At 60.5% G+C, this 13970-nt stretch overlaps 1 protein-coding gene across 8 annotated transcripts in view; it reads left to right on the forward strand.

Moving 5' to 3' along the window:
- KDM4B (lysine demethylase 4B) overlaps positions 1 to 13970 on the forward strand; it is a 132575-nt gene that overhangs the window by 72064 nt on the left and 46541 nt on the right. For all 8 annotated transcript variants that reach the window (XM_032307124.1, XM_032307094.1, XM_032307085.1 and 5 more), the window contains 2 exons: positions 6338 to 6387; positions 10326 to 10429. In XM_032307124.1, coding sequence (XP_032163015.1) covers positions 6338 to 6387; positions 10326 to 10429 — 154 coding nt within the window. The remainder of the gene's footprint in view (positions 1 to 6337; positions 6388 to 10325; positions 10430 to 13970) is intronic.

Here is a 13970-nt window from a genome sequence, read left to right on the forward strand (position 1 = left end):
TAGTGTGAAGGTTTTGTGGGGCTCTTAGTAAAACCACCGGGGCCTGGTGCCTTTTCCAGAGGGGTTATTTGCAGGTTTCTAGTTCCTCTGACAGAGCTCTTGTTAACCGATGGATGCCTTGGTTCAAGGCCCAGAAGACACTGAAGAGCCAAGTGCATCTGTGGCCCTGAGCCTAGAAACTCGGGCAGGGATGAACTCATCACTCCCATGTCCATGGGGTTGGGGTGTCGCTAATAGATTTACTGAGGCTTAACTTACCTGCCATACGTGAAATGCTGGACACAGAAGTCACCTGATGTGTTGCTGTGGCTCAGATGAGGGGTGCCCACTTGTGACTGTGTTTCTTTGGGCCCTCGTGCTCCACTAACTGGCTCAGAGATGGTGGAGGCTTGTGGGGCGGCCCATTCCGTGACTGGGTCATTCTGCTCGGCCCGCCCAGACCACGGCTCTGTGTGCTGGAACTGTCCAGCCACCGTGTGATGAGAGCAGGTGCGGGCTGTGGGCCGAGGTGGGGCTTTGTATTTGGGGATCGCAGCAGTAACGGCTTTTCTGCATGCTCGGCACATGGGGGCCCTGGCGGGGCTGCTGGCATTTGGAGCTGCCGTGGCCTCCTGGGCTTGGCGTGGGTGGCCAGCTCGTGCCAGGTGGCCTCCTACTCGACACATGGTCTCAGCACTTCCAGTAGCCTCTGCCTTCTTGTTTCTGTTTCCGTAATTACAGCGTGTTAAACGGCCAGGGGCCTGTCTGCCCAGGCCTTGTGCACACACTGTGAAATTAACTTCCTCACCCTCCAACACGCATCAGGCTGAGCTGACATTTCCAAAGGGCTCCTGGCTGGACCCCCGCTCTTGGCACACGTTCCTCAACAGAGAGGAAGGCCGGGGAGATGAGGCTGCTCATCACGGCACCTGGTCGCCGGGAGCCTCATACAGCGGAAGCTGTCAGGCTGGGCGACTGTCATCGGCAGAGAGTCGCATGAGTCTTGGGGAGAAAAAAAGACAGTGTTGCATATCCTGACTCCCAGCAAGACGGTTCCACGTGGGGGCCCCAGCGGGGGCTGCAGGACCTCATGAGAAGGGCAGTTGGGGGTTGAGAGCCTTGGCCCCCAGCAAGTCTTGTTACTGTGGCAGTAACTGCTGCCCTCCTGGCAAGGGACCTGGAGTCCACCTGCAACGGGCCCCTGCAGCCTGCGGCAGCCAGCGTGTTCGAGGAGATGAGGGGTGGCCGGCTGGAGCAGCCCCTGGGCTCTGTGCAGTGGGTGGGGTTCCTTCTGGCGGAGTCTCACGTTGTTTGTCCTTTGTCCCATGAGTGTGGATTTCCTTGCTGCTCTGAGAGTCAGCAGTCCCTCTGGTGTCTCCCGTCCGTGGCCCGGGAGAGGTGAGGCAGAGGCCGGCCCCCCAGCAGCCTTTCTGCTGTTCCGTGTGGCTGTCCCCATGGGGGTTGTGTGGGACAACGACATGCAGGATCCTGGGTGGCTTCCAGGGGTCAGCTGGGCTCACAGGGTACCCCATTGCCCTCATCCAAGACATCCTGTTCCCCCCAACACCGGCCAGGCGGCCGTGGGCACTCATGCCTCTGGCTGGAGGGGGCCTGCACGGCCCGGAGCCCTGCTGCTCGTCGTCTTCATAACTAATGGCTCCGGAGCAGGTCCCTGCTCTCCAAGATGGTCTGTGTTCCTCTTCGTGACACACTCATTTAATTTTTAACTCAGAAGGCATTTGCTTATTTATTTTCATTGTTCTTGATAATAATTCTAAGCCATTAGAGGGGAAAATTATATTCAAAAATGCTGTTTCACACTTTATTTGTTTGATGATTTAGAGCGATAGAAAATAGCACATTTGCTGGCTTTTATAGTCTGATAATTATTCACATCCATCAAGCCATTCCAGGGGAATAAACAAAACACCAAGAAAATGACACTATTAATAGCATCCTCCGCGGCGGACAGGAAGACTTTCCCGGGCCGGTGGGTCAGTAAAATGGAAGCGGCCTGTCCCTTGGCCGCAGAGGACGCCTCTCCTTTTAATTACCCAGCCCTGTCCGGCCCCACAAGCTGCCTGGTCGCCAGGCTGGACACCCGCCACCTGCCCGGCGCCACCAGCCCTGGAGTGTCTTTATCAGGCCCACGTCCCATGTTGGGACGCGTGCAGGCAGAGACCTCCTTTCTTCTGGGGCCACGCGGTGTTCCCAAGGTGGGTCTGCCACCAGCTTAGACTCAGGCCTGGCCTCCGCAGGGCCGGCGAGACCTTGTGCCCTCTGGCATCAGTGTTAAGACGTGTAGGTCAGGGCCGGCCAGATGGCACAGCTCCCCGGCCTCCAGGCTGCCCTCACAGACGGGTCGGCCCCTGCCGTGTGTCGGGCCGCGGGGCCCGGATGTCATCACGCTCTGCTCTGGACCCAGGCCTTGCAACACGTCTGAGGGTTTTAGCTTTGCCTTCTTGGGGTGGCCGTGATTGGAGGGGACGCATGCCCTGCGAGTGCCTCGAGGTGTGAAGGAGGGAGCGGGGAAGGCTGGGGGGTGCCCGCCGTCCTGGAGCAGTGCATCTGGTCCCTCCCAGACCTGGGTGTCGCTTCGTTCAGGAGCTCGGGGCCTGAGTGCGGGTCCGGCAGCTCGCGTGCTCCTGCTGGTTGGCCGGTCGTTTGAACTGGGAAATGGCTGGACAGTGGTGGTCTTTGAGCCACGGCGCACCACACATCCTCACCTGAGGGGCCTGGTGCCCGGGGCTCTGGTCTCTCCCATTGCCTCCGTGTACACTCCTAATCTAAAACTGTTTGAATTTTCTCCCTGAAACCGCCGACGCTTGCAGACAACTGCCTTTCTGAGAAGGGTTTCTGGCAAATGACGCCTGAATCTGGCTCTCCCGGCCTTCTGGGCAATTCCACGGCATTAAACCCGGGGTTATGGAGCCTGTCGGGTCCAGCTGCAGCCCTGCAGGGTCACCTGGAGGTGGCCAGGGCAACCGTTCCGACAGTGCCGACTTTGCCAGAACTTTCCGGTTTACTGATGCCCGGATATACTTGGTGTGGAGCGTTCGGAAGCAGAGAGAACGTGCCGAAGGGCAGGGCTGGTGAAATACAGAGATAAAGACCCCAACGGGACACCGTGGAGAACGTTCCAGACTCCTGCCCGGCCGACCTCAGGACCAGGACACACCGTGTGTCCGATCGTAGCCCATGCTTCCCTCAGGCGGCCACAAGCAAGGGGTCTGAGCGGCCCTCACGGGTGCCCGTTCCTCTTGTAGCATTCCGCGCCCCTCCCCACCCGCCCCTGCACTCCCCATTTCTGGTTCTGCTCTCTCGGAAGCCTCCGGTTTGCTCGCCCTCTCACGCTCACCGCATTCTGGAGATCGCTCTGCCCACGTCCTTATCCGGCTTCTCCAGACCGTTCCACCGTGACGTGGGTGCTGGGCTGCAGACCCTTTGGGCCCCTCGGGCTGTCCTGAAGTGAGGGCCAGCCAGGGGCAGCCCGGGCCTGGGGGAGGAGCTGTCTGGTGCCAACTCGGGCTGGGACTTGGCTGGCCCTGGGGGAAGCCTTGGGCTGTTGGACCAAGGGGACGGCCTCAGGGCTGAAGGCTAACCTTGGCGGAGGGGTTTCCTGACACTGGCTGAGAGGGATGGGGAGAACCAGAGGACGGAGGTTCTGAGAGGGCTCTGGGGCTGAGTGGGAGGGGAGAGAGGCCGGGGCAGCTGCCTGCTGGCCACCAGAATGGACTGGACCAGAGCAGCCGGGGAGGCTGGCCGGCCGAGGACGCCGTGCAGGAGCGCTTTGCTGCCGGCGACTGCAGCTGCATGTCCAGAGGGGCCTGCCGGCCGGACGAATGGAGTGAGTTTGGCCATGATATTTGACCTTGTGATGGGGGCGGGGTTCCTGGGGAGCGAGATAAATTGCCCCCATGTTGGTGACCAATAAAACCGACTCTGTTTTATGTTCCCAAGAACTCGCTTGCTAATGGCCAGACAGATGCTCCCGCCTCGGGGACTGGCGAGCAGACGGCTCCACCCACACGGCCCTTCTTTCCCCCAGAGGGGGGCCCGAGAGTCAGAGACGTCTCTGCCCGTGGCGGGACGCAAGATGGGGCTGGGACCAGGCAGACCTAGCTCTGCTGTAGGGGCCCCATGGGGCCGGGGGGACTTTTCTCCAGGGGCGAATGTCCAGCCCTGTTGGGAGGCTCACCTGGGCCCCCACTGTGCGGGGCCTCCCAGGACGCCCCAAGGGCCGTGGCGTGGAGAGAGGGCTCCGTGGGAACCTACAGCCCCCAGGGCTGGAGTTTCTCGAAGCCTTTGGAAGGAGTGGTAGAGGGAGCCTTCACTGATCCCCCTCCGGGCAGGCGGCCTGGGCTCGCTCAGAGTTGTGTGTCGAGAGATCCCGTGCCCTGGTTCCGCTCGCCTTCCCCTGAGATCTGAGACTTGCATCTTGTCGAGGCCCCGGGGGGTGGGCTGGGGGGCATGTCGCCGGTGCTAGGGCTTCTCGGCACCCTGAGGCTGTCTCCGGGTTGTTCCACGTGGCAGGAGGGCAGCTTTTCCTTGGCCGTTGGAGCCCAGAAGTCCCTGTGGCTGTTGGCTTTGTGTCCAGCCATCCTTTGTAACCCTCCAGGGGCCGCTCTTCTGAGCGCCCGGCCGGGCGTCCAGCGGCCTGCGCTTTCTGATAACAGAGGAGCCACGCTCCAACGTATTAAACTTTTAACATCCACCAGATTCAATTAATCTTATCTTTACAACTCCCAATTACAGGCGGTAATTAAGTGAAAGCAGCATTGTAGACCGGGGATATTGCATTAATCATCACAGCCTTGGAGCCGTAAATTAGTTCCTCCCGTCCTCCGGCATCTTCCCACAAGGACCGGAATGTTTCATTTCCTTGTTTGGGGGGACGTTAATCCCACAAAGGTGCTTGGGATTGGGATTAACTTTTATCATCCTTACGTCAGTGATAAAAAGCTGTTTAAAGAAGAGTCACCTCGTCTTTGTTCAGACGGTGGAAAATTCTCCGGTGAGCACAGAATCGAAGGTGTTGGGCCGTCTCCTCCAGGGCCCTGCGGTGTGCCCAGAAATTAATTATTTTTATCCTGGTAGATTAGAGACTGCCTTATCTCTTGCCCCTGCCCCCTTTTATTTTATTAAAAAGCACTGATCACCCTCTTGATTGGAATGGACTGAGCCAGCTGCAGAGTCCGGGCCGGCTTCCCGGTCCCCGGCGCTTCCATCCTGCCTGCTGCACAGAGAGGGAGGATGGGGGGTGTGCTGTGCCGCACGCCCCCACATCGGACTCGTTCTAGAACGTGAGGTGTGCTGACGCAGGGGCTCTCCCCTCAGCACCGTCGACGTGGGGTGGGTCGTCTGCAGGCTGTGCCCGGGTGCTGTGGGGGCTGAGCAGCACCCTGACCCACCCCCTCTGCACTGGAAGCACCTTGTCCTGTGGTTATAACAATCACAGATATCCTCAGACACGGCCCTGAGACCCGTGGGGGCAGGATCCCCCCTGGGCGAGAAGCGTGGCCCTGGAGTTTCTCCCCGATGGGGCTTGGGGTGCCGCAGTAGCTGTGGAGATGGAGTCTTCACTGTGTTCCTTCCTCCTGGGGACAGAGAGACGCCTGCGCTCAGCGTTAAGGACCCACACCCCGGTTCTGCCCGCCGGTGCTTGAACACGGACGTCTTCCTCCGAGTCCGGGGTGGCGCATCAGCTGGGGGGGGGGGCGCTCGGCACCGCCTGCCCAGGCTGTCCCGCCCGGGAGAGAGGCCCTGCCATCCCGGCACGCCAGCTTCCGCACACAGCCGCCAGCGGGGGTCCCTCTGGCTGCATCGGTTTGCAGACGTCCGCCTTTCATCTTTCTTACTTCTGACGGGGCCTCAGGAATCTTTCAGACGGAAAACGTGTACAAATAAACCATGGGGAGTGGCAACAAATGAAGTGTGTCTCGCTCCTGAGCGTCTTCCCGGGAGGCTCCTGGGGCTGGGGGCGTGGGAGGCAAGGAGACTGCCGAGGGGTGCAGGGGGGTGTGGGGCGTGGGGGGCCCTCCAGCCCCTCCCCTGCAGCTCCGATCCTGGGCTCCCTTTTATAGGTTTGCCTTTTTAAGCCTCATAGAGGTTTAGCGCTGCTGAACGGGGAGCGCGTGCAGCCTGGTGTCCAGGGAGGCCATCAGGGAGGCCGCGGACTGTGGCTGGCTCTCTGGGTTCCTGCCCTGCCACCTTCCCGCCGCCCTTCACCCCTTCTCACAGCACCCGTGGCGGCTGCAGTTCAGTTCTGCTCTGAGGCTGTGGCCGCCGCCCCGGGGCCCCTCGGATGCACGGCGGCCACATGTGCCGTCTCGTCTGACGGGCCTCCCTTCTCTCGCAGGTACGCCATCCCGCCGGAGCACGGCAAGCGCCTGGAGCGGCTGGCCATCGGTACGTGTGTGCGCCCCCGGGCGGGAGGGAGCTGGGCCCCGGGCGGGCAGGGGTGGGGGCAGGGGGGTGGCAGCCCCGTGCTCCCGGGTCGCCCTCTCTGTGTGAGTTTCCATCTCTGGGTGTGGTGGGTGCTGGAAGTCATCACTGTCTGATATCCATTTCCTTTCCCACTCATAATCAGATCGACCCCCCACTCCGGCCCCGCTATGGAGCTGGTCACCTCGTGAATGACGCACAGGAGGCCATCGCTTTATTTTTTTATTTTTTTAAAGATTTTTATTTATTTATTTATTTGAGAGACAGAGATCACAAGTAGGCAGAGAGACAGGCAGGGAGAGAGAGAGAGAGGAGGAAGCAGACTCCCTGCAGAGCAGAGAGTCCGATGTGGGGCTCGATCCCAGGACCCTGGGATCATGACCTGAGCCGAAGGCAGAGGCTTTAACCCACTGAGCCACCCAGGCGCCCCGGAGGCCATTGCTTTAAACTCTCTTTTTTCCGGGTTGTGAGCACGGAGCTGCCAGGTGTGACTGCGGGCTCCAGCAGGCCGGGGAGGGTGGCCGCGTTCTTCCGTCTCGCTCCCGGCTCCTGGCACTGTCACAGCCTCCTCTAGGCCTTATAGTCTGTGTTTGGTCTGGAAAAGCAGCGGTCTGGTGCGGGGCCCCCTCGCTCATGCCACGCAGCTGCGTGGTGGCCGGCGGGCTGCTTGTGTGCGTGTGCCTGCTCCCGGGCTCCTCCAGCAGCCCCTCCAGACCAGCCCCTTGGGGGCTTCTTGGGCTGCCTGAATTTGTCAGAGAGGGTCCCGGGCAGTGTCTGCAGAGGGGGCACTGACCACTTGGGGTAAAGGCAGGCCCTCAGGTCATGGCATCCTTGGAGACGAGCCAGACACCCTACTGGGTGATGCTGAGGCCCCCGACAGAGGGGCTGGTGGGGTTCCTGACAGAGGGGCTGATGGGGTTCCTGCATTGCTCCCCGTCGTGGCGCCCTGCTCCATTCTGACAGCAGGTGGCTGTGAGTGCCTGGGACCGTGTGGAGAAACCCCGCTGGCACCAAGAGTTTGGCCCTCGTTGGCCAGAAGCCCCTGGGCAGGCGGGGCAGTTGGGGATCTGGCCCTGTTGTCTGGGAGCTGCTGGGACAGCACAGGGGCCATCCGATCCCTCTGACCCTCTGGGCAGCCTGAGTCCTCCCTGCTGGCAGCCACGAAACCTGGAAGCCATCACTCAGCCTTGGCGCAGTCTCCCTAATGACCTGCCGCCGTCCTTTGTCCCTTCCTCCTGCCTCCCCCAAGGAATGCCCACTGTGCTCTTCCCCTGCCGGTGCTGACTTTGGAGACAGAAATGGTGGAGCTTTCTGGGAAATGGGGCTTCTATGCTAGTTGCCCATCTGTTCACCAGACGCCTGCTACACACTGATTCTCCGAGGACGAGGACAGAGGGAGGCTTGTCAGAGAGTGCGGCCAGAGCCCCGGGCCCCGCTCGCCCAGCCTCGAGGCCGGTGGTGTTGTCATGTGGGAACGTGGGCTGTGTCTTCACAGCAGGGCTGAGCCCCCATAGCAGGACCGCGCTTCTCACTGTAGAAATGCCACTTACAGTCCTAGCCGAGAGCAATTTCTCTTATTTATTAAGATCTAAAATAAAAACCAAATTAAAATGTTTTCCCGACGTATTTTTTAAAATATAAATTTAGAATACAAATATTAATTAATACAGGCTTCTTGACCAGTTCCCTCCAGAGGCGCCGGCTCTAGCCTGTGGCCCAGTCCTGTGGTCACATGGCCTCCCCTGCCTCACTTCCGTGGAGACCCTGTGGTGACGCCGGGGCCCCCATCTCAGGGTCCTGCACTTAATCCCATCTGCGGGGCCTGCCGCATGGAAGGGAACATAGTCCCAGGTTCTGGGGAGCAGGACGTGGCCATCTTTGGGGGGGCCACTGTTGAGCTTCCCACCCCACCACAGCCACGGAAGAAAGTGCCACAGAGTGGTCTGCGTGGGTGCCCTCTGGTGACCACAGGCTGGCGTTCACCCCCCTTTGCCTGCTTCTCTGCTTTTAGTGTCCCCTGGATTTTGCAGCTAGCCGCACCTAGCGTGTTCTTCCTCTCTGTGCCTTTTCTACCGGAAAAGAAAAGTGTTGCCTTTGGACGACCGAGTGTCGCCTAGAAAAGCTAGAATGGAGGTCCTTCAGGGCCGTGGCGGCTCTCACTGGAGCTTGGCAGCCGAGGCCCTGCTGCCCCCGGATCTGGCCTGGTTTGCTTTCTGTGCACGAGCAGGACACTCAGTGCCGGGGTTGGGAGAGGACGAGCCAGGAGCTGGAGGCCCGCGGGGGCCACGCCGTCGCTGTTTGTGACCAGCGTGGACTCTTAAAGTCAGTCCTCGGCAGGGGGACCGGGGCCGTCTGCCCTGGGGGAGGGTGGGGAGCTGTGGCGCTGGCGGGAGGGCTGGCCCCCTGCTTCCCCTGCGCCCCTCCTCGGAGGATGGGAGAGGTTCTAGGGCAAGTGAGTCACTGCCCTCCTCCTGTCCCTTCCAAACTTTTTGGGGGGCGTGCGTCACAGACTCCATTATTGAGATGGATGGAATGAGATTGCAATGAATATGGAAAATGAATAGCCGAGCTCCAAATGGGCTCGCGGGGAGAGGCGCGGAGCCCACGGAGAGAGCGTTAATGTGTCGGCGCGCGATTGGTGCTAATCACTTAAAATGTGCGCCTTTATTAGAGCTTTAATGAGAGCCACTTAAACTGTGCATTAAAAAGAGGGACTGCAGAGAGGCCGCGGGCCGGGCGGCAGGGGCCATAACTCTAATTGAAACGCTTTTAGCACCAAGGAAAGTTGCTGGATTCAGTAATCCCTCGCACTTTCTAGAACCTCGCAGTCATAGTCATGTCCTTGCGGGCGGGCCTCCCAACCCCCACCCCCTCCCCCAGCAGGCGTGTGGGCAGGGCCCTGTGCTTGCACACAGCACACGCACACGTGCAAGGGTGCCCTCTCTAGCTGGCCAGCCCCCGGGGTGTGTGCTCTGGCCCGGAGGCTGGGGGCCCGCAGTCTGGGTCGGCTCCCGGGAGGGTCCCCGGGCGGGCTGTGTCCAGGGCCCGGTCCTGAAGGGAGCCCTTCCTGGCTGCCTCTCACTGATGATTCGGGTGAGGAGACCAGCACCTCTGCGCGGCGCTTTCTTTAACCTTGAGACCCACGCATCGTTGATGGGAGCTTCAGCCAACAAGCGACTGGAAGGGGTCCCTGAACTACGTTAGCCAGAGTTTCTGAGCAGATAGAGCTGATGGTCTGACTTCTGTCCGTTCACAAACCTTGGTTTAAACGAGCTGTGTGGTCTGCACTGTGAGACAGAAAGCATACCCGAATGTGAACTCGCATCTCGTGGGTCGCAGACGGTCAGCCGGGGTCACGCTGCTCTGCTCCTTTCCTGCCGCGCCGCAGGCCTCGGAGGGTCAGCCGAAAGCTGGAGTCTCCCTCTCCGGGGCCCACACAGGGGGCCTCTCCTCCTCTTGGTTGCAGCCGTGGCTGTGTGGGGAGCACTGCCCACGGCTTCCCGGGTTGAGAGCGTCCGTCTCGGTGTCCTGTCTCCCCCCTGCTGCACCATTATGTTGGCTGAGCGACGGGGCACGTGCAGTGCGGCGGGTGCTGTGTGTGGGGTGCTCAGAGGGGCTGGCCTGTGCAGCTGTGCCTGGCCCACGCCCCATCTGTGACTTGGGGGCACACTCGGTTGCACAGATGGCCATGGCCCCTCCTGGCTCTGGGCTCCCTCACCGGAGGCCTGAGGGCTGCCGTTGCTGCCGCCAGCTGAGCGCACGGCTTTGGGCAGGCTCCTGTGCGCTTTGTTCCCTGGGGGCCACACGGCTCCATGCTCCGCGCCTGATGGGGGGCGAACGCTGCCACAGTAGGCCTGCTCAGCTGCCGCCTGCCCGACTGATGCCCGTCTTTTCTGCTCCAGGGTTCTTCCCCGGGAGCTCCCAGGGCTGTGATGCTTTCCTGCGGCACAAGATGACCCTCATCTCGCCCATCATCCTCAAGAAGTACGGCATCCCGTTCAGCCGGGTACGTAGGGGCGGCCAGGGCCCCAGCTGAGGGGACCACCCATGTCCCGGGAGACTGGCTTCTTAAGCCCGCAGAAGGTTCTAGAAGAACACTAGCAAGCCAGGGAAGGGCACGTTGGTTGGGCAGTCAGCCTCCAGCTCTGCTGTGGTGGGGGGGTGAGGATGGAAGAGGGCAGAGACGGGTGGGGTCTTGCCTTACGTAACTCCCACCCCCCTCATGCCCAGTCCCCTGCCCACTGCGGCTGCTGGCCGCCCGCCCTGCAGGGTCCTACGGGGCTAGGATTGCGGTGGAGGGACAGCTCCCACAGACTTCCTGGGAAGCCACAGGACAACTGGGCAGTGCCCCTGACCCCCACTCTTAGGCCTGCTCTCTGGCCGCACCCCATGGCCCGCTGCAGATGTCCTTTGCGAGAGTAAATACCTGTTTGGAAAAGAAATCTGTGGTGATCCCGCAGGGTGAAGACTGCGAACTCATTCAGTTTACTGCCCTGGGCGGGGGTGGGGGTGGGGCAGTGCTCCGCTTGTCCCCAACAAAGGCTGTGATGAATGAGGCCTGAAGCTGGGGAGTTGGGGTGGGGAGGTGGGCGGCCGTGGAAGGCCAGCTCCCAGACCTGGGCCTTCGTCAGGGGCTCCCAGACCTGGGCCTTCGTCAGGGGCTCCGCTCCGGAGTGGGGCTCAGCTGCTCTCCGCTGCCGGCAGTCCCTTCCCTACAGATAAGCCTCCTGGATGGGAAGGTCTAGGCCTGCATCCCCAGGTTGGTCTGGACCAGAGGGATTTGCTGGGAACCTTCTGGAGAGGCCAGAGCAGACTCCGGTCTGGGTAGCGGAGGCAGGCCGGGAGAGGAGGCCCTTCCTGGGACTCTGGTTCCCACAGATCTCCCTACAGGAGCATTTGTCGGGCATGGGAGCAAGTTCTGCGACCAGACCCTCACGCCCACTCTTGCTGGGAGTGTCAGTGGGTTGTAAATTGCTTCTGACATTTCAGTCACATCGCCCATAGCTTCAGCGTGCAGATTGGGGGTTCGCGGTAGCCGTCGGGGTCATCTGTCAGGGAGCGGCACGTGGTCTGAGAAACGCAGGTTTCTCTGCCTCCCTCTCCTCCCCTCGGCCCCTGATTTGAACACCACCAGTTACCAGGAACCTCGCAGACAGATCCGGCATTGCTCCCAGAAGTGAGAAGTACTTGCTTTCCTGTGGGTTGTGGAGAACATTCTCTGGGTGCTGCTTCCCAGGAGAGAGAGGCCTGTCCGAGGAGCCGGCAGGCGGGCACCCTCCCCTCCACTGTGTCACCATCTGCCTGGCACTGCACTTGGTGCATCAGATGCCTGAAAGTCCCCTGAAGGTGGCGGCCTCCTGGCCTGGGGCAGCTGGCTCTTAGAGGCTGGGCTCCCCCCACCAGCCCGGCCCCCAATGGTCCACAGGCCTGCAGGGCAGAGGCCGAGGCCAGCCCAGCAGGGACCAGTGTCAGGCTCCAGATGAATGTCCCGACCAGGTCCTCAGGGGTCCCCTTATCGGAATTCCTGGCAGCCCGGGGCGGGGAGTGACTCCTGCGCTCCCTTTATAAATCTTTGTAATGGTATTTACTTCTAGAAGAAAAAGCAGATCAATAGCAGAGCTTTTTAATAATTAAAAGTGTGTATTTCCGTAATCTGCCACGGACTTCCTCATTTATCCTGCTGGAGCTCAGGGAAGCAGCCGCGCTCAGGCTTTTCCTCCATGACTGCTATGTCCTGCTGTCCCTCCCTGCACTGCTTCTGACTTGGCTGCACGGCCGAGCCGTCATCCCAAGTGCCTTCTGATTGCCAGTGGGGTTCGTGTTGGTGGCGGTGACACAGAGGACAAGACACCGGGGCTCGAGATGAAGCCACCAGGGTGTCGGTTTTGTGACCGAATCTTGCTGGCCTTCCTGAGCACTTTGCTTCTAGGCCTTGGTTTAGGGAGCAACCGGCCAGGAGAAGGAGAGCCCCGCGGGGACCCCCGCAGCGCTCGCCTGCCCACAGGGCTCCCTGCTCATGCCTGTGCCCTGCGTGGGGAGGGGAGCAGGCAAGCCGGCTTGGCGGGAGTGCGAGATGATGCTCTCCAAGGTCAGCTCAGAAAGGATAAGAAAATCCGTAATTATGTTTTCAAAGAAAAAAAAAATCCCTACATTTTAATTGTATTAGCCACTCATTTCACACAGCCCTGCGGCGGGAGCCGGCCCAGAGAATCCTTGCTGGGCCCAGGGCGGCATGGGGGGGGGCGTTGCTGGGGCCTCGGGGACACTGAGTGTTCTCTCCCCACCCCCCACTCACCATCTCCTGTCATGCGTGGGCTTCTTCCCCCCCCAAGCCTGTCACTTGGACAGGAATTTAAAAATATAACTTAATGCACACTGACTTCCTTTGATTGGTGCAATTCATTACTTGAAAAGAAAAATATCTTCGTGTTCTTAAGGACTGGCTTTCCTCCAGGCTGTGTCAGTTTTGATTGATTTTTGACTCCGTGGTTGGCTTTGGGATGTCTCCCACCCCCCCACCCCCGCAGGGTCTGACTTCTTGTTGGTTACGTCAGTGCATCCAGCCGCTTCTGCTCATCTCTCTGGAGAAATAAATACAGATTAGCGAGCCTGAGAAGTCGTACGAAGCTACGCCAGAAAGACGAGCAACTTGATTAAGTGGGGCGAGAGGAGACACTTGGCCAGAGGACGTTTTAGGCACCTGTAGGCTCAGAGAAGGGCGGTTGAGACCACGAGGAGATACCGGAGCCCGCCCAGAGGGACCCCACCCACTCCCCGAACACTGGCCAGGAGGAAAGTTGATGGGGACTCCCCACCGCAACCGGGGTGGAGGCTGCATGGGGAGCCTCCACGGAAAACTACTGGGCAGGTTCTCGGAAACCCAGATGTGCCACCGCCAGGAGGCCCCGCACGAATGCAGGCATGCGTGTCTGCGGGGAGACTGGCCCCTCCGCGTTCTCCAACACTCACCACAGCCCCACTCCAGAAACAGCTGGCGGTCTGTCGGCAGGAGGATGGGGAAGTACTTAGCAGCACACCCGCACGATGGGGTTCCCTTTAGGAACCAGAAGGGACAGGACCTGGAAGTCGCACCAAGGGACAGAGGCAGACACAAGACCACAGTTTGTACGAAGCCGTTCGATGAAACCCAAGAAATGGACTCCTCAGGGACAGAGGCCCATCTGACGGCGGGGGGATTGCTGGGTGGGGGGCTGCCCGCGGTGGTCTGTTCCTCTGCGGGGCACTGGTTACTCCCAGCCCCAGAAAAGAAGGACTTCGTGTCACTCCCACGCGAGGAGCCACGGTTTCCGTGTCTGTGGATCGGACCTCCAGCCTTACCTCTTGTGTTCTGGGACAGGGACCACCATTAATTGTCATCCCTCTTTTGGATCCAGTGTCTTCTGGAGTGATGGGCTCAGTGCCACCGGGGGGGGGAGGGAGGGGGAGGAGGGACCCAGGGGGGTCGCCACCTTTTCCTCCAGGCCTTGGGGCGAAGGTTATAGACACTTCCCTCTGGGGTCCTTGTGGGCCTTCTCCCCCATCACTCA

The sequence above is a fragment of the Mustela erminea genome, chromosome 1 (genome assembly GCF_009829155.1).
Source record: "Mustela erminea isolate mMusErm1 chromosome 1, mMusErm1.Pri, whole genome shotgun sequence".
NCBI lineage: Eukaryota > Metazoa > Chordata > Mammalia > Carnivora > Mustelidae > Mustela > Mustela erminea.